Source organism: Lynx rufus, unplaced genomic scaffold (genome assembly GCF_022079265.1).
Source record: "Lynx rufus isolate CCGP_SWC_20201006 ecotype Redwood Valley unplaced genomic scaffold, mLynRuf1.p SCAF_2, whole genome shotgun sequence".
Classification (NCBI taxonomy): domain Eukaryota; kingdom Metazoa; phylum Chordata; class Mammalia; order Carnivora; family Felidae; genus Lynx; species Lynx rufus.
Genome location: NW_025814834.1, coordinates 221,964,205 through 221,987,500, shown reverse-complemented (window position 1 = coordinate 221,987,500; position 23,296 = coordinate 221,964,205). Strand labels below are relative to the sequence as shown.

Here is a 23,296-nt window from a genome sequence, read left to right as displayed (position 1 = left end):
TGAGGGCCAGGAAAGGGGTAAATAAAAGGGACCAGGCTGCACCGTGGTCTGGTCTTCAGCACGTGAGGGCGAGCGTCTGGCTCTGAGGGCCCCTCCACCCGAGAAGAGAAAGTCTCATGGGATTTGGGGGGCCCTTCGTGGAATGGAAAGTGGAATTTCCAGACAAAGGGGGAAATGGAATGAATAGCGACGTGCTCACGCCAGGGTGGACGAGAGAACCGCGAGAGAGCCAACGGCCCCCTAAGTGACACAATCAGCCTGAAGTAAGAGGGACCGAGCGAAACAACTTCCTGCCAGGCTGTGCCAGGGCGCTGGGCTCTCCCAGCGGGGACCGAAGACGGCAGAGGGGCCGGCAAGAAGGACGGTGTCAGGGGACGCGGGCAGTGTGAGCAGACACAAGCCCCAGCGGAGCTGGCGGGGCCTGGGCACGGTCACTGGACCCGGGAGGTCGCGCAGGGGGCCGGCTGCCGGGCGGGAACACAGCTGGACGGGGACGAGGATGCAGCGGCAGTGGCCGTCTGTTGGGAGCGAGCGCCCGGAAGGCACTGAGGGTGGAACCGAGGGGAACGAGCTAACTCCTGAATCCGCTGGCGGCCCTTAGGCAGGTGCCGGCGTCACATCTACAATCTCAGTCTTGCCTTTGGTTACAACGAACAACTAATTCGGGCGCCTTGGGGTTAGATCTGCCTTGGGCTCAGGTCATGATCTCACGTTCGTGGGTTCGAGCCCCACGTCGGGCTGTGTGCTGACAGCTCAGAGCCTGGAGCCTGCTTCGGATTCTGTGTCTCCCTCCCTCTGCCCCCTCTCTGACTCTGTCTCAAAAATGAATAAAAATTTAAAAAACAAAAATAAAAACAAAATAAAAAAGTATGCAGATCACGTTCTCTGAAAAAATTTAATCAACGTGTAAGTAAGTAAATAATAAAAACTAACGAGTAAAAATTTTAACCACTTGGAAACCAGGCAAGGCGCTTCTAGCGGTGGAGAGCAAGGGCTCCGTGTGCGCGCACGGGTGTGGGAGCACGTGCACGTTCGCGCGCGCCGCGGTGCCGGCCATCTGTGCCACCAGCTGGCTGTCCAGGTGTGGGGAGTGCGAGCGGCAGGGACCCTGGCGCCCAGGCTGGGTACTCACCGTGGGACACTGCTGATTCTTAAACACGACCTTGAACTTGGTGTAGACCGCTCCTGGGATGATGGGCGTGAAGATGACCGGCACTTTGATGGAGCCGAAGGGGCCAATCTCCCCCTCTGCCACCTGCAGGCGAAGACGGTTGCCGCAGACACAGCCAGGCTTCCCGTTTCTATCAAGGCGCCTCCCCATGTCCTCACCGCAGGCAGCATCACCGTGAGGGGGAGTGTCCCTGGGTGGCCTGGCCCTGCCCTTCGAGGACTTACTGCCCAGCAACACAGTTGAACCCCTCCCGGCATGTTTCCTGCCCGTGTGTGTACTTGCTCTCTCGATGCCCCGGGGCCCTTGCACACGGGCGCGCACGCGCGTGCACACACACACACACGCACGCACGCACACATGCACACCATGCTCTAGCCCGGGAGGCCCCGCTCGTGTCTTCTCAGAGTGGGACCCAGTGCCCTGCACCCAGGACATGATGTCTGCTGCTCCAGTCCTGCCTGGCCCCAGGGGGACGGGGGTGGCCGCAGGCTGACTGACAGTGCCAACTGTGCAGAGGCTATGAGTCCAGACCAGTCGAGTGGAAGGGCCACCCTGGGCCACCCTGCGGGCGGGGTGGGCAGGGGAGGCTCAGGAAGGGGGGCTGGGAGCCAGCGGGCCCGGCTGACCTCTCCCAGAGAGATCTCCGTCTGCTCCTCGTTGGGAGGTACGGTCATCACAGTGCTCATGGTCACTCCCTCTGATTCTGGAAGAGAAGGGAGTCCAGATGAGAGGGCTGGCTGGGCAGCCCGTGGGGGCCAGGGGAGAGCTGGGGTGCCGGGGAATCTGGTCCCTCCCTCTCCTGGACCACCGGCTGTCGTTTTTTTTTTTTTTTAACGTTTTTTTTTTTAAATTTTTTTGAGACAGGGAGAGACAGAGCATGAACAGGGGAGGGTCAGAGAGAGGGAGACACAGAATCTGAAACAGGCTCCAGGCTCCGAGCTGTCAGCACAGAGCCCGACGCAGGGCTCGAACTCACGGACGGCGAGATCATGACCTGAGCCCAAGTCGGCCGCTTAACCGACTGAGCCACCCAGGCCCCGCCCCCCCCCCCCCCCCCTGTCTTCTGATAAGACCTAGGCGGGGCTGCAGCCCTCCATCTGGCCCTGCCCTGCAAGGAGGAGCCACCCGGTGGTGCAGGAGGGGCAGAGTGGGGCAGGGCTTCCCCGGTGGACACGCACAGCGGCCACCAGGGCCTCAGCAGCTGGAGGCTGGGGGCGGGAGGGGGCTGGAGTCGCTCAGGACCCCGGCTAAGGGAGGGCAGGCCGGCAAGAGGAGTTGGGTGGGCGTGGTCCGTGGGGTACAGCGGCCTGAGCGTCGGAGCAGAAGACGGAGTGAGCCAGCCCTTCAGGGTCTGGGGACAGGAGAGTGGGCTCAGAGGGGGGGAACAGAAAGGCCCTGCAGAGGGGAGGGCTGATGCAGAGGGAGGGGAGAGGCGCTGGGGTGCGGCCTAGGGGTGGGAGGAGCTTCTGGTGGCCGGTGGAGCAGAGGGACCGAGGCCTGAAGGTCTACGATATCGCCTCTCAAATGTCACAGCCTAATCGCCAGTGAGTTCGTTTTGTCTGTGTGCGAGCTGCTGCCATGTTCCCCACCGGTGGGGCGAGCGTTCTGACCCAGGCTGGCCGTTTCTCGGGAAGGCCCCTGAAAGCAGGTGCTGATTCCTCTTGTGTGAGAAGGTCTTTCTGCGATTCTGCCGTGAAGACGCCATTCGATAGGACAGCTGGGGCGCCCACCCCGGGGGGGGGCTCAGTCGGTCGAGTGTCCGGCTCTTGATTTTGGGTCAGTCGGTGATCTCTCGGTTCTTGGGATGCAGTCCTGCATTGGGCTCTGTGCTGACAGTGTGGAGCCTGCTTGGGATTCTCTCTCTGAATACACTGGGTTATTTGTTTTCTAATTGAGTTTTCCAAGTTCTCTACGTAGTTTGGGTATGTTCTTTACCAGACTTGTAATTTGCTAATATTTTCTGCCAAACTGTGGCTTACTTCTTCATTCTCTGAACAGTATCCTTAGAAGAGCAGGTATGTTTAGTTTTGATGAAGTCCAAGTTACAACTTTTGTTATATATATATAATGTTTATTTTTCGGTGTTTATTTTTTTTGAGAGAGAGAGAGAGTGCATGAGCAAGCAGGGGAGGGAGGGAGAGAGAGAGAGAGAGGGAGAGAGAGAGGATCTGAAGCAGGTTCTGAGCTGACAGCAGAGAGCCCAATGTGGGGCTTGGACTCATGAACCATGAGATCATGACCTAAGCTGAGGTTGGATGCTTAACCAGGTGAGCCACCCAGGCGCCCCTATCGCTTTAATTTTTATTTTTGAATTATTTTCTTTTACTTCTTCATCTGAAGTGCACCCCTCAATCCCCATTCCCTATTTCACCCCCGCCCCTGCACCTCCCACACCCCATCGGTGTGTTGTCTACAGTTGAGGCTGTTTCCTGGTTTACCTGTTTCTTTTTTAAATTTTGTTACTTGCTCATTTGTTTCTTAAATTCCACATATGAGTGAAATCATACGGTATTTGCTTTCTCTGGCTGACTTAGTTCACTTAGCATAATACACTCGGGTTCTGTCCACGTTGCTGCAAATGGCAAGATTTCATTCTTTTTAATGGCTGAGGAAAGTTCCATTGTACGTATATAGCACCTCTTCTTTATCCACTCATCAGTCAAGGGACACTTGGGCTGCTTCCATAATTTGGTTATTGTAGATAATGCTGCTGTAAACATCAGGGTGCATGTACCCCTTTGAATTCGTGTTTTTGTGTTCTTTAGGCAAATACCTAGTAGTGAATTGCTGGGTCGTAGGGTAGTTCTATTTGTAAGTTTCTGAGGAACGTCCATACTGTTGTCCGCAGTGGCTGCACCGGTCTGCATTCCCACCAAGAGTGCAAAAGGGTCCCCTTTCTCCACATCCTGGCCAACAACTGTTGTTGACTTTAGCCACCCTGACAGGTGTGAGGTGACATCTCATGGTGGTTTTGATGTCCGTTCCCCCGAGGATGAGTGATGTTGAACATCTTTTCACGTTGTCAGTTGCCCATCTGGATGTCTTCTCTGGAGAAATGTGTGTTCATGTCTTCCATACATTTTTTAGTTGGATTATTTGTCTTTTGGGTGTTGAGCCGTATCAGTGCTTTATAGATTTTAGATACGAACCCTTTATTGGGTATGTCATTTGCAAATATCTTCTCCCATTCGGTAGGTTTAGGTTTTTTAGTTTTGTTGCTGATTTCCTTTGCTGTACGGAAGCTGTTTATTTTGATCAAGTCCCGGTAGTTTATTTTTGCTTTTGTTTCCCTTGCCTCGGGAGACATCGTTAGAAAGATGTTGCTATGATCCGTGTCAGAGAAATGACTGCCTGTGCTCTGTTCTAGGATTTTTGTGGTTTTGGGTCTCACATTTAGGCCTTTCATCCATTTTGAATTTATTTTTGGGTCTGGTGTAAGAAAGTGGTCGAGTGTCATTCTTCTGCACGTCGCTGTCCAGTTTTCCCAGCACCGTTTGCTGAAGACACTGTCTTTATTCCATTGGACATTCTTTCCTGCTTTGTCAAAGGTTAGCTGACCATATAGTTGTGGGTTTATTTTGTGGCATCCTATCCTATCCTATCCTATCCTATCCTATCCTATCCTATCCTATCCTATCCCATCCCATCCCATCCCATCCCATCCTATCCATCTAAGCATCTATTTCCGTGCCAGTGCCATACCGTTGTAATTACTACCACTTTGTAATGTAACTTGAAGTCCAGAATTGTGAGGCATCCAGTTTGGTTTTCTTTTTCAAGATTGCTTCAGTTACGCAGGGTCTTTTCCGGCTCGGCACAAATTTTAGAATCGCTTGTTCTAATTCTGTGCAAAATGCTATTGGCATTTTGCTGGAGGTTGCATTAAATCTGTGGTTTGCTTTGGGTAGTATAGACATTTTTTTTTTTAATTTTTTTTTTCAACGTTTATTCATTTTTGGGAAAGAGAGAGACAGAGCACGAACGGGGGAGGGGCAGAGAGAGAGGGAGACACAGAATCGGAAACAGGCTCCAGGCTCCGAGCCATCAGCCCAGAGCCCGACGCGGGGCTCGAACTCCCGGACCGCGAGATCGTGACCTGGCTGAAGTCGGACGCCCAACCGACTGCGCCACCCAGGCGCCCCTAGACATTTTTTTAATACATATTTTAAAAAATGTTTACTTATTATTTTTTTACAAAATTATTATTTTGAGAGGGGGAGAGTGAGGGAGAGCGTGAGCAAGGGAGGGGCAGAGGGAAAGAGAGAGAGAATCCCGAGCAGGCTCCAAGGCTCCATGCTGTCAGAGTAGAGCCCAACTCGGGGCCAGATCCCGTGACCCTGGGATCATAACCTGAGCTGAAATCAAGAGTCAGATGCTTAACCGACTGAGCCACCCAGGCGCGCCCTGGGTAATTGAGACATTTTAACAGTATTTCTTCTTCCAACCCATGAGTGTGGAATGTCTTTCCCTGTGACATCTTGAGAAGTTCTTTCATCAACGTTTTATTTGTTTTGGTGCAATTATAAATGGGATGGTTTTCTTAATTTCACGTTCTGCAACTTCATTATTGATGTATGGAAATGCAACAGATTTCTGTACCTTGAATTTGTATCCTGAATTTGTGCATCCGTTCTGGCAGTTTTTTGGTGGAGTCTTCAGGGTTTTCTATATAAAAGTATCATGTCATCTGCAAATAGTCAAATTTTTACTTCTTTATTGTTGATCTGGATGCCTTTTATTTCTTTTTATTGCTGTGTTAAATAACAGTGGTGAGAGTGGGCATCCTGCCTTGGTCTTGACCTTAGCGGGAAAGCTCTCAAGATTTTCCCCCACCGAGGATGATGTTGGTTGTGGATTTTTCATGTAAGGCCTTCATCATGTTGAAGTATGTTTCCTCTAAAGCTATTTGCAGAGGGTTTTTTTTTTTTTTAATATCACGAATGGATGTTGTACTTTGTCAAATGCTTTTTTCGTATCCATTGAAACCATCATATGGGTTTTATTCTCTTATTGCTGTGACATATCACGTTGATTGCGAACACGGAACCACCGCTGCAACCCACGAATAGATCCCATTTGATTGTGGTGAATGATTCCTTTAATTAGTGTTGGATTCGGTTTGCTAGAGTTTTGTTGAGCATTTTTGCAGCCGTGTTCTTCAGATACGTCGGCCAGTAGTTCTTTCCTTCGATGGCGTCTTTATCTGGTTTCGTATCAGGGTAATGCTGGCCTCATAGAATGGATTTGAGAGTTCTCCTTCCTCTTCTATTTTTTGGAACAGTTTGAGAAGAACAGGTATTAACTCTTCTTTAAATGTTTGGTAGAGTTCACCTGTGAAGTCATCTGGTCCTGGACTTTTGTTCATTGGGTGTTTTCTGATTACTGACTCAATTTCTTTGCTGGTAATTGGAGTGGTGACATTTTTTATTTTTTCCTGCTTCAGTTTTAGTAGTTTGTATGTTTCTAATAATTTATCCATTTCTTCTAGGTTGTCCAATTTTTTGGCTGTAGGTTTTCATAATATTCTGTTATAATTGTATTTCTGTGCTGTTGGTGGTTATTTCTCCTCTCTCGTGTGTGATTTTATTTATTTGGGTCCCCGCCGCCCCACCCCTGCTCGTTGGTGAGTCTGGCTAGAGGTTTCTTAATTTTGTTCATCTTTCTAAAGAGCCAGCTTCTGGTTTCCTTGATCTGTTCTATTGTTTTTTAAGTTTCTAGAACATTTGTTTCTGCTCTAATCTTTATTATTTGCTTCCTTCTGCTGGGTTTGAGTTTTGCCTATTCTTCTTCTCCTGGTTCCTTTAGCTATAAAGTTAGGTTGTTTGAGACTTTTCTAGATTCTGGAGGTCGGCCTGTGTTGCTATAAACCTCTTCTTAGAGCCACTTTTGCTGCATTCCAAAGCAGGTTGTAATTTTTAAAACATGAATCATGTTTTTTTTTTTTTTGTTTTTTATTTTATTTTATTTATTTTTGAGACAGAGAGAGACAGAGCATGAACGGGGCAGGGGCAGAGAGAGAGGGAGACACAGAATCGGAAGCAGGCTCCAGGCTCTGAGCCATCAGCCCAGAGCCCGACGCGGGGCTCGAACTCACGGACCGCGAGATCGTGACCTGAGCTGAAGTCGGACGCTTAACCGACTGAGCCACCCAGGCGCCCCTCATGAATCATGTTTTTGATGTCACTTCTAAAAGATCTCTGACCAACACATGATTACACAGATTTTCTCCTATGTTTTGTTTTTGCAGGCTTATAGTTTTAGGTCTTACATTTAGGTCTATGATTTATTTTGAGCAATTTTTGTTTATAGCATGAGGACTGGATGGAGGTTAACTTTTTCCACATATGTTTATCTGTTAAGGTCTCACTCGTTGAAAAGACTGTTTTTTCCTCCGAGCAATTACCTGTGCATCCCTAGTGAAGTCTGATTGGCCATGTTTGCGTGGGTCTGTGTTTGGACTCTGTTCTGTTCCACTGAGTCTCCGTGTCCCTCCCTTGGCCAGCACTACACTGTCTTCTCACTGTGGCTTCAGATGAATCTTGACATGACGTAGTCTGAGTCTTCCAACTTTGTTCTTTCTTGGAATTGTTTTGGAAATTTAAAGTCCTTGGGGTTTCCATAAGAACTTGAGAACCAACTGTCGGTTTCCACAGACAGAGGCTGGTGGCAGCTGTGCTGGGTTGCTCGGTCCCACCACTGCTGGTGGGAGTCTGAACCGGCACAAACACGTTGAAAAAGAACTTAACGTTGGCAAAGAAGAGAGGCAGCAGGAGAGCAGCGGGTGCGCCTCGCAGACGCTCACGCGCAGGGAGCTGTGGTCCCAGGGATGCCGCCACACACCCTGAAGTCCCCACACGTGACGAGGGCCAGCGGGTCTGTGACTCGAGGTGTGTTCACGGAAGCAGGTGGCACGCAGCCGCGGAAACAGAAAGAACAGCTTACACAGCAGTGTCCACAACAGGCTGCCCGAGGCTCTGTTTCTATGAGGCTGGAACAGGAGGAATCCTGCCATTTCTGGATGTGTGCTGAATGAAACTGTTCAGGGAGGCAGGGAGGCGATGGAAACCATCCCGACGGTAGTCGCTGGTGCAGAAGGGGGCGAGTCGGGGCGAGGCCAGGCCTGTGGGGAGTGCTCTTCCTCCTCCAGTTCACCGGCCCGGGGCTGGGGGGAGTGGTGCCTATTTCCCGGCTCTTCTGTGAACTGTCCTCACCTGTCAGAGGCACTCCTGTACCAGCAGGGCTCGGGGTGGCCCTAGACAGCCCTGTGCCCCCATGACCCAGTCAGCGGAGCCTCCGGGTCTTTCCACACCCCCCCCCCGCCTTCCACCCAGCTGCTACACCCCTGGAGCAGGACTCCTCAACTGTCCCAACAAGGACCCCCAAGAGCCACAAGGAAGGCAAGCCTGCTGTGGCCGACCTGGTGGTCCAAGGCTGGGATTTCCTTTAAACGTTACGTTAGCTTAACTATGACTACAAATGTCAATCCACTCCATAAGCAGTGTTTATTTGAACACACACACACACACACACACACACACACACACACACACTCTAATACACTGTTGTTTAACATCGAAGCCCTAGAAACACCCCACACAGTCCAGCCCTCTGGCGCGTGGGCTCCTCAGAGCCTCCCAGGAGGCCGGCGGGCGCTCGATGTGCTTCCGTAACGCGGTTCACCCCCACCCCTGCTCACCTGCAGGGCGCCCCTCCTCCTGCTTCTTGCCGTCCAGCTTCCCAGACTCCTTCTGGCTTGTCATGTCTATGGGAGGGGACTCCTTGCCCTCAATCTTTTGCTCAGAAAAGCTGGTGGTGATTTTACCGTAAATACCTTTATCTTCATATGTGAACAGACTGCTCTAAAAAGAGAACATGAGACTTTCACTGGCGGTTTCCTGCTTGCCTTTCCCACTCAACTGCCCAGACCCCCGTTGTCGGGGGGCCACGTGGAAAGCCCGACCGTGATCCCCTCGCCAGTTCCCACTCTGTCCCGAGCCAGGCACCCAGATGACAGCAGGGCCTCCTTGCCCAGGGGCCCAGGGCCGGCCCCCGCCTCTCTTGTCTCTAGCCCAGGCTGGCTGGCTCCTCCTTGTTCCCCGTGGACACCGACACCCAGTCGTGAATTCTGCCGTGTGCCGGGCTCTGGCACGCGGCTCGCCGCACTGTGTGCCCTCCTCCCTTGGGAGGCCTGGCTCCTCCACCCGCGTGTCCACACTCTCCCGGCTTCGGCTCCGACGCCTTTGGGCCTGAGAGCTGGCCCGGCCTGCGCCCCCCGCCTCACCCACCACCCCTTCGCCCTGCTCTGGGTTCACACCCCCAGCCCCTCGCACCTCTGCCCCCACCCCATCGGTCCTGCCCCCCCTCAGGGGAGATACTTCCGGGTCCTTCCTGAGACCCCTTAACAAGTGGACCCAACTGCAAAGCAGCTCAGGGCTTCCTGTGGCAAGTTTCTCTCACCCTTCCTCACCCCTACACCCCTGAAAGACCTCCCAGCGTCCCCTGGCTGTGACAGAAGTTGCCTCCACAGATGGGGTCCCACCTATGTCCCTCAGGCTATTTCCCTTCACTTAGGAGCATGTCTGCACAGCCTTCCCAGGAGAAGACCGCGGCTCACCTCGCCCCTTTGGAAAGGTCCTCCCGGCCTGCCCGCCCCGTGCTGGGACCTGACACGTGCGTCAGGAGAAAGGTGGACCCTTGTGGCTCTCGGGCTTGGAGCTCCTGGCCACCGCCCTGTCAGTCACCGCACACTCAAGAGGGGTCAGTGTCCCGTTGCCACCGCACCTGCCAGGTGGCTCCAGGTGTCCTCCTTACGGAGACCAGTCTCTCCCACTTTGCCTGACGATGGCACCCCTGTTCCCCCTTCTCCTCCAGCCCTGCGCTGACAGACTCCTCCCCCTCACCACCAGCTCTACGCTGCCGGGACTGTGTCGTGGGCGGGGGCGGCATCACACCGTGCCCCTGGCTGCGTAGCCGCGGCTACTGATCGGAAGCGGGCCACACGCTCACCGTTTTCGCGACCGACTGGGAGACGTCCATCTCACAGGACTCTGAGGCCCGAAGAAACTTGAACTTGGTGCCCAGACCTCCGATGTTGGTCAGCGTGACGATCCGGGAGGCGGTCTCACCCACCACGTAGCTGCCAAAGTCGATGAGCTCCTTGTCAAGAGACAGCTGCCAAGAGAGCCAGGGATGAGCCAGAGCGGCCGCCGAGTCTGCGGCCAGCCCTCCTCTCCCGCCCGCGGCCCTGCGGCCCTGGGGACTTGGGCTCCGGGTCGGGGTCAGCATCTGGCTCCAGGCGGGGCCTCTGCACACCCCAGGAACAGGGTCCGCGTCCTAGAAATCATAGGTTTGAACCGTGACAATTTGGGAGCTCCTGAGTCCAAATTTTGAACAGTCAAGTCAGCTGAGAAGCGACGAGCTATTAAGCCCTGGAAAGACGGAGGAACCTCAAATGCACATCACTAAGCACCTGAAAAGGGCATACGGCATGATTCCAACTGTGTGGCATTCTGGAAAAGGCAAAATTCAGGACACAGTAGGGAGAGCAGGGGATGCCAGCGGTTTGTGGGGAGGGAGGGATGAACAGGCGGAGCACAGAGGATCTGGGGGGGCGGTCAAAGTACTCCGTGTGACCCAGTGGTGACCGCGCGTCATTACAGCTTTGCCCAAACCACAGAGCACAGCAGCGAGCGACCCTTTGTAGACCAGGCGCCCTGGGAGACCATGCCGTGTCCCTGTCCTTTGTCTGCGGCCACAGACGGCCCCTCGGAGGGGAGGGCGACGGCGGGGACAACCGTGTGTGGGCGCAGGGGCGCGATCTGGCTCGGTCAGTTTGATGAAGCGCCTGATGACAGAGAGTCGGGAAAGGTGTGAGCTGAGCAGCTCCGGGGGAGAGTGGGGTCTGTGGGCTGAAGGCGACCGGGGCGCGGGCAGCAGGTGCAGGAGCCCCGCCCCCGCTATCGGACAGGAGCTCACAGGTAGGCAAGGGGAGAGGCTGGTCCGGTCGGTGCAGGTGGAAGGGCCGACGTGCCGGCAGCGGGCACACCTGTGCACGCACCACTTTCTCACGCCCTGTCTGGAACGAGGAACTGGGCTGCTGGAGGTCTCGCTCCAGGGCTGGCACAGGAGATGGGCACGTGAGCCCTGGGCGTTGTCTGGCAAGAACGGAAGTCCTCAACGAGAAATGCTCTGAGCACAGCGTCACCGTGCGCCTGAGGGACGGGGAGCTGAAACTGCTCCCACGGTGCGGACGGGAAAAGTGTGAGCAGCGACAGAAAGTTGTATTTGGTTCTGGTCCAGAGAGTGAAATAAATCAACGATTTTACGGATTAATGAACGAGGAAGAGATCAGTGGCCCTCACAGAAGAGTTCCAAGCGATTCACCGGGACGTCCAGTCCTCCCGGCCCCGGGCCTCCCAGGGAGCACGATTTGGCGGGAGGACGGCAGAGAAGCGTCACAGTGAGAAGTCAGGCGGTGAAGGCCACGTCACAGCGCGAGGCTGGGTGGCAGTGCGCGCCCGTGATGGGATTCGGCCAGAACCACCGCGGCGGCCTTCCGGAAACCCGCCACCCCAGTCTACTCATGAGATAAACTCTGGACAAATCCCAGCGGGGGACATTCTACACAGCAACTGCCTGGCACCCTCCCAAACCGTCAGGTCATCAACAAAGAGAAAGTCCCAGAAACTGTCACAGCCGCAAAGACCCTACGGCAAAACAGCAGCATAAGGAACGTGCCACGTTCCTGGGGTGTGACGCCAGCACAGAAATTGGACGTGAGGTAAAATCTAAGGGAATTTGAATATCGTGTCTTCTCCAGCTAATAATCATCCTAATGCGTCAACACTGGTTAATAATTTAATAAACGTGCTACACTACATAAGATGTTTCTGGGGCAACCTGGGTGGGGAGTCAGCCAGAATCGCATGTTTTGTGTTAACGCCAAAGCCATTCTCGAAAATAAAGTCATTTAAAAACGAGCCGAGCTACCACACCCCTCGCTGTGGGGCTGAGTGGACACAGTAAGGCTCAGAGGGTCTGGGGACGAGGCTGCCGTCCCGGTGAGATCAGTGTGGTGCAGGCACATCCCCCAGGGCACACCTCCCCCCACCCTCGTGGGCATGGGCATCTTGGCCATCTGGGCGCTGGCTAAGAAGGTCGTGTGCAGCCTGCCACCCCGGGCAGCTTTTCTGGCCGCCAGTTTTGGAGACCCAGGGGCCCCACTCTCCTCTCTGCCCCCGCGGGACCAGAGGCGGCAGACAGACGAGAGCTTCCCACAGACCAGACACGGAGCAGCCTGTGCGCATACGTGGGTGTGCACGTGTGTGCATGGGTGTGCGTCTGCATGTGGATGTGTGAGCGCGCGTGCGTGTGTATGGAGTAGGTGGCAGGTGACCCGTCTCCTGGTTACAGGTCACCAGACTTCCAGGAGCCACATCTACGCAGGATGGGAGGGTGGCCGCTCCCACAGCTGCAGGCAGGGCCTGGGCAGAGGCCGGCGTGTTCTGAGCAGGGGGGTGACAGGTGATGACACGCGACCGCGTGGCTAGGGGGCGACACTGCGGGGCATTCTCCCTTTTTCCTGTGCATGATGGAGCCCTGAACGTCAGCGGGACACAGAGCCGCCCTGGGAAGACTCTACTGCCCAGCCTACCTTGCAGCCAGGGCTCACCAGCGACGGTCACTTCCGGCTGGTGCAGGGGGATGGTGCCTCGGAAGCCATTTGTGGAGGGTGGCAGGGCGGCGCAGCCCAGACCCTCGCATCGGAGGCAGAGATGAGTCCTTGCTTAGGGCGCCTTTGTCGCGGCAGCTCCACCTGATGGCTTGGTGGAGGCCAGAGGCACTCCGACCCGAGCTGGGTGTGTGACTGGAGGGCGCTGGCCTCGTGTGCACTTGGCGAAGGGCCGGGCCAGCAGGTGAGTACCCTCCGGGCCTGCCCAGAAAGGAGCCCGAGGCCACACCACGCAGGGAGCACCCCGCTGGGTCCTATGTGTGAATCCTGACTCCGGCACGCACGTGCTCCTTCTGGGGGCCTGTCCCCAGCGAGCCCTGCTGCCTGGGCCACTGCGAGAAGGGGGTATGCACGCGGCAAGGGGTGCGGGAGGCCACAGCAGACGTTGGCTCTCCACGGTCTCAGCGAGGCTCAGCAGCCCCCGGCAGGGCTGCCACCATGCGGGCCACGGTACTCGGGCCGTGTGTGAACCCAGGCAGGGCCCAGGGCTGCCACGGCCACGGCGGAGCGACCTGAGTGCTGAGAACGGAGACCATACGATCGGAACATGCAGAGCACGCAAAACCCACGAGTCCACAAGAAAACAGGAAAAAGAGAAGCTAACCGGCCATTGGGAATGATAATTGTTCCAACCCCTCCTTACACGGAGCACTAGTGAAGGAGGGAGAACATGAGAAGCAACAGCTTCATGCAGAAAACAACATCAGCGGCCTTCCCTCCGGAGCCCCGGGCAGAGGAAGCACAGCTGTCACCGAAGACCTGTCCCCCCCATGGAGGAAGGGGCTGCAGGGGGCAGCCTTGCTCTGTAGGCAGGTGGCAATCCCTGTCGTGCCCGGGTACAAGGCACAGTGATCTGCCGCCGTGTCGCTGGGAGAGCTGTCACCAGGAGACCTGTCACCCAGAACTCTGTCACCTGGAGGTCCATCACCGGGAGATCTGTCACCAGGAGACTAGTCTTGGTGGCAGCACCAGTGCAGGTGGGAAGAAAGACTCAGGGACTTGAAGACAGGACAACGGGGGTGTCGAGTCTGAAGGAAAGCGAGTAGGGCCTATGGGACCGCGGGTGGGCCAGTGTCCCATCACAGGGGGCCCAGGAGCAGAAAAGGAGGAATCTGGCCCCAAATTCCCACGGGGATATGAATATCAAAGAAGCTCTATAAACTCCAAGTAAGATGGATCCGAAGAGACCCACACCGAGACGCGTCATGATCAAACTGCTGCGAGACAGAGAGACTCCCGAGGGCCGCAGGGGAGACGTGACCCAGCGCGCGAGGCCTCGGCGAGATTTCAGGGGCTTCGGAGGCCAGAGGGCAGTGGGTCGGTGTATACAAAGGGCCAAAAGGAAAAAGCATCAACCAAAAACACTTCTCCAGCAAAACTGTCCTTCAAAAGTGAGGGAGAAACCACGACATTCCCAGATGAACAGCCCCGTGGGCACTCAGCCCTGCAGGAGACGCTCCTGCACACGAGCCAGTCGCTCGAAGCATTAAGGGGAAATACAGCCCCATCGAAGCGAGCACACAGGCAGTATAGAAGCTAGAGCTCTTGTAACAATGGTCTGTAACCGCACTGTGTATTTTCTACATGATTTCACAGTCTAATACTTTCTTTTTTAAAGCAGGTATTAGTCTAAAAGCTAATGTTATCATCACTTTGGTTTGTAACTCCACGTTTTGTTTTAAGAGACTAATGCATTTGAGACATTATTAGTTTGTGGTCTTGGACACACGGTCACAAAGATGCAATCCTGTGACATTAACAGCTGAAGGGGGTGGGGACCGAGCTGTAAAGGAGCGGACGTCTCACAGGCTTCCGAATTTAAGCTGCTATAAATCCAAATCAGAATGCTTTAACTTCAGGATGTTAAACGCAATCCCTTGGTAACCACAAAGAAAATAGCTACAGCATAAACACAAAAGGAAATGAGAAAGGAACTTAAACATTTCGCTATAAAAAAATCAACTGAACACAAAAGAAGACAGCCACACAGGAAATGAGGGACGCGTGAAAACACGGGGCAACATGACGGAAGCAAGCTGGCCGATGCTGCCGCGCGGATGGCTCCTGAGGACACGTGCTAAGCCACAGACGCCCGTCACAAAGGACAAGTGCCACGTGATTCCACTTATGTAAGGCACTTGGAGCTTTCAAATCCCTGGAGACCGGAGTGGGGAGGAGGCGCCCGGGGGCGGAGAGGGCGGCACAGGACAGAGCTTGGGTTCCGGAAGGTGGGAGAGTTCCGGAAAGGATGGGGGCGGCGCCTGCCTGTCGTGAATGTCCTTAGTCTACTGAAGCGCGGACCCTTGCGCGGCCAAGACGGTGCACTCCGCGCCGCGTGTGTTTTGCCACAACGAAAGATGGAAGAGAGAAAAGGGAATGGCTTCCAACAACACAGCAGTCACACGCCAGTGCCCGGCTGACAGAGCAGAAGACACAGGAGGCGGCTCGGGGCGGCTGGCGCGCGTGAGCGTGGACCGGGAACGGGCGCTGGTTAGGAGTGCTCACGTTCCGGACGAGAATTCCAGACCGCGGTCGCCCTCATCCATTCCCTCCTTCGGCCCGCCCTCCCGTGCGGCCGGGACGGGGGGCTTCTCTGCTCCACCGACGCAGGGCGCTGCCACGCGACTTGCTTTAGTCAGCATCGTTAGGACAGGGGACGAGAGTGGTGTGAGATGTGCTCGTGTGGCTGGCCTTCGTCGCCTGGGCGACGACCGTCGTCCGCGAGAGGCTCCCGCCAGGAGGCCCCGTCACCTGCAGCCTGGAGCCAGCCGCCCAGCCGAGCCCGGCCCGGGTCGGCCAAACCACAGTCGCCGGCGCGTCTGTGACCGTGAGCCGGAACGCTTGTGGCTGCGAGAAGCTGCTAGACGTAGGAGGTTTTGTTCCGTAGCATCACCGCACTCGGCGCTGACTTGCTCGCTCGGGAGAGGCGATGACGTGGCGGTTTCTGTGGCAGAACCTCCTTCTTCGAGATGCGTGTGGAAGTTTTGCGAGGGTGCGGTGTTGAGTGTTACGCTATTGCTGGTCTACTTGGAAGTGGGTCAGCAAGACAGACAGACAGACAGACGAGGCAAATGTGGTGAATGCCAACAGATGGGATCCAGGCGGCACACGGGCGTTCACTGTGCTGTGCTTCCTGCTTTTCCTTATGTTTGAAATTTTCTTAATCAAAAGAAGAATGGGTGGTGACTACACTTACCATAGCGAGCACCAGGTGACGGAGGTGCGGAATCCCTTGTCGCATGCCTGACACGAATGTGACACTGCGTGTCAACTCCACTCCAATAGTAAAGATTAAAAATTAATTATAAAGCTTTAAAAAGAACCAGTTCTGCACTGCAAAGGCCAATAGGGCGAAAAGGCAACTTCTGGCACGGGAGAAAATATTTGCAATTCAAAATGTATAAAGAACTCACACAACTCAATAGCAAAACACCAAGCAATTTGATTAACACTGGGCAGAGAGGGGCACCTGGGCGGCTCAGGTGGTTGATGAGGGTCCGACCTCAGCTCAGGTCATGATTTCACAGCTTGTGAGTTTGAGCCCCGCGTCAGGCTGTGCGCTAACAGCTCAGAACTTGGGACCTGCTTCAGATTCTGTGTCCTTCTCTTGCTCTGCCTCTCCCCAGCTCATGCTCTGTCTCTCTCTTTCTCAAGAGAAAAAAAATTAAAGGGGTGCCTGGGGGGCTCAGTCGGCTAAGCATCCGACTCTGGTTCAGGTCACGATCTCGTGGTTCATGAGTTCAAGCCCCACATCGGGTTCTGTGCCGACAGCTCAGAGCCTGGAGCCTGCTTCAGATTCTGTGTCTCCCTCTCTCTCTGCCCCTCCCCTGCTCATGCTCTGTCTCTCTCAAATATAAACATTTAAAAAAATTAAAAAAAAAACTGGGCAGAGGATCTGAATAGACATTTCTCCAAAGAAGACATCCAGATGGCTAACAGGTACATGGAAAGATGCTCAACATCATGGATCGTCAGGGAAATACCACTCACAGCCACAAGGCGCGACCACCTCACACCTGTCAGGCTGGCTTCAATCACCAACACGGGAAACAACAGGTGTCGGCGAGGATGTGGAGACGGGGGGACCGTGCACTGTTGTGGGGAGTGCACGCTGGTGCGGCCCCTCGGGAGCAGTGTGGAGGCTCCTCCAAAGTTAAAACAGAGCTACCCTAGACCCAGCCATCACACCTCTGACAATACGTCCAAAGGACATGAAACCACTAAGGGGACCCCCACTGTCTGCACCTTCATATTCACAGCAACATTATTTACAATAACCAGCCAGTGAGGACAACCTAAGTGTCTGTCAATGGACGAACGGAAGAAGGTGGGGCATATACACAGTGGAATTAAAAAAAAAGGAAATCTTGCCATTTGTAATAGCACCGATTGACCTTGAGGGCACTGGGCTAGGTGAGATAAACCAGACAGAGAAAGACAAATTCTGTGTGGCTTCACACAGGTGTGGAGTCAAGCCCATAGACACAGAGAGCAGAGTGGTGGTTGAGGAAGCAGGGGGGCGGTTGAAATGGGGAAAAGGGGTCAAAGGGTACAAACTTGAGTTATCGGTTCTGGGGGCATAACGCACAGCCTGGTGACCACGCTTTAAAAGGGAAATCGAGGGGACACCCCAGAGCTGCTGAGGGGACCAGCATCTCCTGAGATGGGCCCGAGGGTCTCCTGTGACCTGGGCTCTGCACAGCACGGGATTTACCCCACCCCCCGCCCCGGCACCCCACTTTCCAGCGTCAATGTGAGCGTTTACCTCCCCAGAACGGCCTGCGTGCTCCGATCCACCCCCGGGTCGGCCCCAGCCTGACCTGAGCTGTTCGGACCTGGGCCCAGACCCAGGATGCACGGTGCAGCCCCACCCAGCTCAGGCGTCCCTGAACCTACCATACACTTCTTCGTGGAACACTTCAGTGGAACAGAAAATCCACCCGTCTGAGCCAGAAATGAGACGCTTCCTTCCAGATCCTTGTTTATCTAAAAAATAAAACACCCAAGCACCATAACATTTGTAACTTTGCCCAGGGACACGGGCTGTGTCTCTACAACCACGGGCTGGGCCTGGGCCCGTCCGAACACTCTAACACACCCCACTTAGACCCAAGAGCACCTACAGACTCGCCTGCTGGCTACGAACCCTCAGCGCAGGCCCCTAATTGCGACCAATGTCAGGTACATGCCGCATGTGCCTGGAGATAAAGTGGCACAGGGGTGTGTGTGACCCCTGCTGAGGCCCTCGCGTCCTTCCCCCGTCATCTGTGTCTGCAGAGACCCCGTTCTACCCACCACCCACTCACGACGGGTGAGAAAAATCCCTGCGCATCATCTGCTTTTGGAACACTCACCATGGGCTTGAAGGTGACAAGGACTTCGCAGGACATCCCGGCTGACATGGGACCAGGGGGGTCAAAGCTGTAGGCACAACAATCCATGGGGCTCGTCATCAGATTGAAGGGGGAGGCGCTGTTGGAACTTCCCAACAGCCACGGCCCTGAGCAGGCACCAAGTGGGCCTTCTGGAGCGCTCCCCGCCCATCCTGGGTGCTGTGCCCCAGTGCCCAGGCCCCAGGAGACACTCGAATAACATCTGAATGTGTGCAGAGTGAGTAAAGGGGCGAGTGAGGCGCGTCCCCAGAGGGAACGGATGCCAGGGGCCAAGCGGTGGCCGCGGTTCCCTGGGGACATGCGGTGTCAGGTCTGGAACCAAGGGCCTCGTGTTTTAACACTAGCGTGAGGGCTGGGAGCCAGCTGGGGGCTAGCACGGACCCTGCACACAGCTGGCACCCTCTGAACCCCACTTTCAGTGAAGGAGCCAGGAAAAGAGCCCCCGCTTCACAGGGAGACTCAAAGGCAGTCGGTCTGTCTTGGTCTGGATCCTGGGTGAGGAAAAGCAGCTTCCAGAGAATTGCTAACATGAGGTGTGTTTTCACAAGGTTGAATTTTACCTAAGGTGCTTGGATTAGAAATACACAAGCTAAAAATTTAATGTAATTGCTTTCCCTTGCCTGGTAATGACCCCACATACCAGGCAGAAGAAATCCAAAACTTCTCCAGCGGGGAGGGAAGCTTTTGGATACTATATCACAGAGACTCCAGGGGACGGAGCCCCCCCCGGTGAGAAGATGGGGATCCCAGGTTGGAAAGGACACGTGTAAGCCAGCCACGCACATGCAGACGGCAGGGCCAAACTCCAAGAGCCTCCGATAAGAGAATGGTTGAATGGAGACTTTCAAAGATGTCATGTTAGAATTATCAGAGATGGTGGGGCGCCTGGGGGCTCCGTCGGTGAACCGTCCGACTTCGGCTCAGGTCACGATCTCACGGTCCGTGGGTTCGAGCCCCGCGTCGGGCTCTGTGCTGACAGTTCAGAGCCTGGAGCCTGCTTTGGATTCTGTCTCCCTGTCTCTCTGCCCCTCCCCTGCTCACACTCTGTCTCTCAAAAATAAACGTAAAAAAAGTTAAAGACAAACAAAATTATCCAAGATGGAAATAGAGAATCACAGAGGTGACAAAGGAAGAAGACAGTGTCCGGTGGCTGCTGACCTGAGGCAGAGTACAGGCTTCCGGAAACAAGAAGTATGGCCACTGAAATACGAGGCTCTTGGAGACACAAAGAGAGAAGGGCCAGTGGGGTGCTGGATTCGAGAAAATACTACAGCACACACTTCAGGGGTGGAGGACAGGGTGGGGCTGAGAAGCGTGTAGGCTTTTTCGGAGGTCTGAATCCTCAGCGAGCCCTAAGCCCGTCTAAGCAGATCAACCCGCACTTGACACACCGCGGAGGCGCTGCCGGACCTCAGGGACAAGGGAGTCTGAAGGCAACCACACGGGAAGCCAGACAACGACCCAGGGCTGGGCCTTCCCAGCAGCAGCCACAAAAACCAGCAGACGGAGGGTGATAATCTCCATGGTGGGGGGGTTGGGGGGGGAGACAGCCGCCAATCAGACCCCAGCCCGGTCCTGGGGAGGAGTGCTTCAGGACGCCGGGGGGCTGATACTGCGAGTCTGGGCCCCAAGTCCCACAGAGACCCGCAGATCAACATGAAAAACTAGCAGACCACAAGTAAATCCTGTGCCTCTAGCACGAATGCAGGACAGAATCAGTTAGTGACACACAGGAATTTCTGGCCACGCTCTGCCCACACGCGCCTTTGCAGATAAGCTGGCAGAAAGAGAGAAGGGGGAACAGAGATCCCACGTCTGAGCCACAAGCAGCCCCCGGAAGAGAACAGTGTGTCCCACGGTCAGTGAGTGCGGATCACAGGGAGAGGCCGTGGGGACGGGCGGTGGGGAGCCATCCTGGGCCGTCTCGGGCCTGCAGACCCGTCTATAAAAAGCTGGCAGAACCAGAAGAAACCTTCTTAAAGCCAAAGGCAAAATGCTCCGGAGCAGGAGAAAAGAGCGACACTACAGCAGACACGGCGAGAGACACAAGAACGTGAGAAGAATGAGGAAAACTTAAAGCGGGACATGAGCAAGCATTAAAGGGGCCAGGAAGAAAACGGTAGACGGGGCCGCCTCTCAAGCACCAGCGGGGCTTCGAAGAAGGAAAACAGAAACGTGGCTACACAGGGGACACGCACACAGTGGGAGGGGACGGTCCTGAAGCAGGACGGCTCGAACCTTCACCCAGAGAAGCCCCAACAACCGCCAGGGACGTCTCACCCAGAGGGGTGGGCACCGAAACACTGACCCGGAAGGAGAGTCATCACGCACACCTGGGCTGGCCTCGGGCCGCGTCAGCACAAGAAGACGGAGCGGCCACCAGAGCGAGCGCCAGGCGGGCGTGAAGGCCGAGGACAGCGCACCCGCACCCGCGCCCCGCCGGCTCTCACTCGACGTGGACGAAGTCCCTGAGGTGCTCCTCCACGCCCACCAGCTTGCAGTGGTTGATGGTGTAGGTGGCGTTTATCAGCGTGATCTTCTTCTTGTACACTTTGCCGACGTCGAAGTCCTGGAAAAGTCAGGGGAGTCCTTCGAAGCCGTCGGGGGGAAGGCGCCGTGTGAGCGCCTGGCGGCCTCTCCTCGTGTGCCCCCCGACGGCCAGCGTGTGACCACACGAGGAAGGTCTCGGTGACGAGCGGAGGAGCGTCCTGATAGGAGACCAGGAACAAGTCCCAAGGTTTCCTGACTCAGGAAGTGCTCCCCTGGGGACGCACGGAGAGTAGGGACAGCGGGGGCAGGAAATGGCTTCCTGGGGACCTCGGACGGTGTGGGCTCTGGGGCCGGCACCCCACTCCGTCTGAAGGACTAGGGCCCGTGTGGCATCCCAGGAGCCCGCCAGCCTCCTCCCCTGCAGAGTCTGGCGGCTGTGACTACGTGCGAGGACCGACCTCCCACTGTCCCTTTCCAGGGAGGCTGTCCCCCGGGCCGGGTCCCCTTCTGGGGCTGGTGTCTGACCCCTCTCAACACTCTCAGCACCAGGCCAGGCGAGTAGCCCCTCCTCACCTTGAAGTGGATGAGCTTGGGTTTGCTATTGAAGGGGCGACCTTTGAACTCGTGCCCGGATGCCACCTGCCTGTGGGTCACCCTGCTGCGCAGCTGCTCCATGGTGCGCGCCAGGATGTCCCTGTCCATCTTTGTCCCGCCCACGGGCTTCCTGTCCACTTCCTCTTTGGGCACCTGGGTTTCCACAGAAACAGCGTCGCGCTCGAGGGCAAGCCCAGGCCCAGCGAGGCGATCTGCTCCAGGTGGCCTAGGGCAGCCGGGGGCCGCAGAAGTTAGTGGCACAGCGTCAGGGCCCAGAGCGGCCGGGGCAGGGGGAGCGTGACCGCCCGGCAGGCCACTTAGAGAGCCCTGGCCTGAGCGAGGTTGGCGGTCCTCACTTCAGAGGAAAAGGAAAGAGGGACGAGCAGGCACGTCCAGGATCCCGTTGGATTTGTGGGAAGTGACGGCAGAGGCGGGGGGTTTCTAGATTTTTCAATTAGGCCAAGAGAAAGGTTTGAAATGTTTAACCGGAGCCATGTTTTCTCAGGCAGCACAAATAAAGGTGCCTCCCTGAGGGACAGGAGTGGGGAAGGGGCTCTGTCTGCGGCCTTGACTCCAGGTCAGCCGGCGTCGGGGCTGCTATCCAACTTCTCGGAATTGAGGGCAGGAAGCGCTTGCCTGGTTCGGCTTATAGTCTTCCTTCCAGAGCCCGGGGATCTCCGGCTCGGCCAGCGTGTCATGTTCCCAGGTGATGTTCCCCGAGTCCCCCTGGACGGACTCATAGGAGATGGCTTCCAGTAACTGAGAGGCTCTGGGGGGTGAGACCGCTTCGCTGTCCTGCTGTTGGGGAGAGAAATTCAGAGCTAATCCCAGAAGACAAGGGACCCTACAGATCAGCGAGAGAAGAACATAGCCGCCATCACAAGACCCTCGGGCACGTGGCTACCGACAACCTGGCTCTTCTACGGGTTCTTTTCCTCTTTACCCGGAGACTAGAACACGGTCTGTTTCGTAACCCTTTCCCATCTCAAATATAAGTAACTTCAGACACATCATTACGTATTTTTCTCCAATACCCACAAAAGAGTCCACAGAACATGGATTTATGGGCCTACTACAATCTTCTTCGCCATCCTCAGTTTCGTGTTATTTCTAATTTTTGCTTATATAGACCATGCCCTGGAAAAGCCCTCCCTCCGGAGGACACCGGTTCTGGGACTGGGCTTCAGAGGGGACGGCGTGGGGCCTCCCTCTAGGGAGCACCAGCCGTAGACGGAGGGGGATGTGGCTGCAATGTGTGGAGAGCTCCCGGGGAAGCAGACTGGGTGCTGGCACGGAGAAACACAGGACACCTAGTGTGGACGGCAGGGCAGGCGGCTGGGCGGGCCAGGGAGGAGGTGGCAGGGGTGACGGCCCGGAGGGGCAGACTGCACAGTGGCGGGCAGGGACCGGGCAGAGACCGAAAACGCCTGGGAACAGAGTGAAGAGTCCGCAGAGGCCCAGGGGAGCCGGCGACCCGCACCTTCGGGTTTCGAGGCGCACGGGGCAGAAGTGGGAGTGCTGAACTGGCTCAGGAGGGGTCCTGATGTCCCTGCTCCTCACTCCTGGGGACAGGTATGGGTCACCAGCCCCGGGGGTGGGGTGGGGGTGCTGGCCTGGAGCCGGCCCTCAGGAGGATGACGCCTGAGCGGCGAGGGAGTACAGGACGTGGAAGCGGCTGGTCTCTGGGGGGCGCGGAGAGCATCTGGGGCCGGGGTGGTGACAGGCATGTGCACAGACAGCCCCGTGGCCCGGGACTGGCCTGTGGTCCCTGCCTGTCTTTTTGTCTAGGGACAGGTGAGGCGGCCCGAGCCACTCTTGTTGCAGAGGACGCCACGGCTTCCGCGCCCGCAGTGGGGTCCGCAGAGGTGGATCCCGGGGTCTCGGCCCCTTGTACCCGCGCCGTCACCTGGGAAAGGA

The 23,296-nt window shown here is 55.8% G+C and overlaps 1 protein-coding gene across 1 annotated transcript in view; it reads right to left on the bottom strand.

Annotated features, from left to right (window-relative positions):
• Nucleotides 1–23,296, bottom strand: part of CFAP74 (cilia and flagella associated protein 74) — a 57,556-nt gene that overhangs the window by 17,704 nt on the left and 16,556 nt on the right. Inside the window, exons 11-19 of the mRNA XM_047082407.1 lie at nucleotides 22,016–22,200; nucleotides 21,359–21,532; nucleotides 20,746–20,864; nucleotides 18,257–18,323; nucleotides 17,799–17,888; nucleotides 10,178–10,342; nucleotides 8,868–9,030; nucleotides 1,798–1,868; nucleotides 1,133–1,255 (exon numbers count right to left, since the gene is read on the bottom strand). Of these exons, the coding sequence (XP_046938363.1) occupies nucleotides 1,133–1,255; nucleotides 1,798–1,868; nucleotides 8,868–9,030; nucleotides 10,178–10,342; nucleotides 17,799–17,888; nucleotides 18,257–18,323; nucleotides 20,746–20,864; nucleotides 21,359–21,532; nucleotides 22,016–22,200 (1,157 nt within the window). The remainder of the gene's footprint in view (nucleotides 1–1,132; nucleotides 1,256–1,797; nucleotides 1,869–8,867; nucleotides 9,031–10,177; nucleotides 10,343–17,798; nucleotides 17,889–18,256; nucleotides 18,324–20,745; nucleotides 20,865–21,358; nucleotides 21,533–22,015; nucleotides 22,201–23,296) is intronic.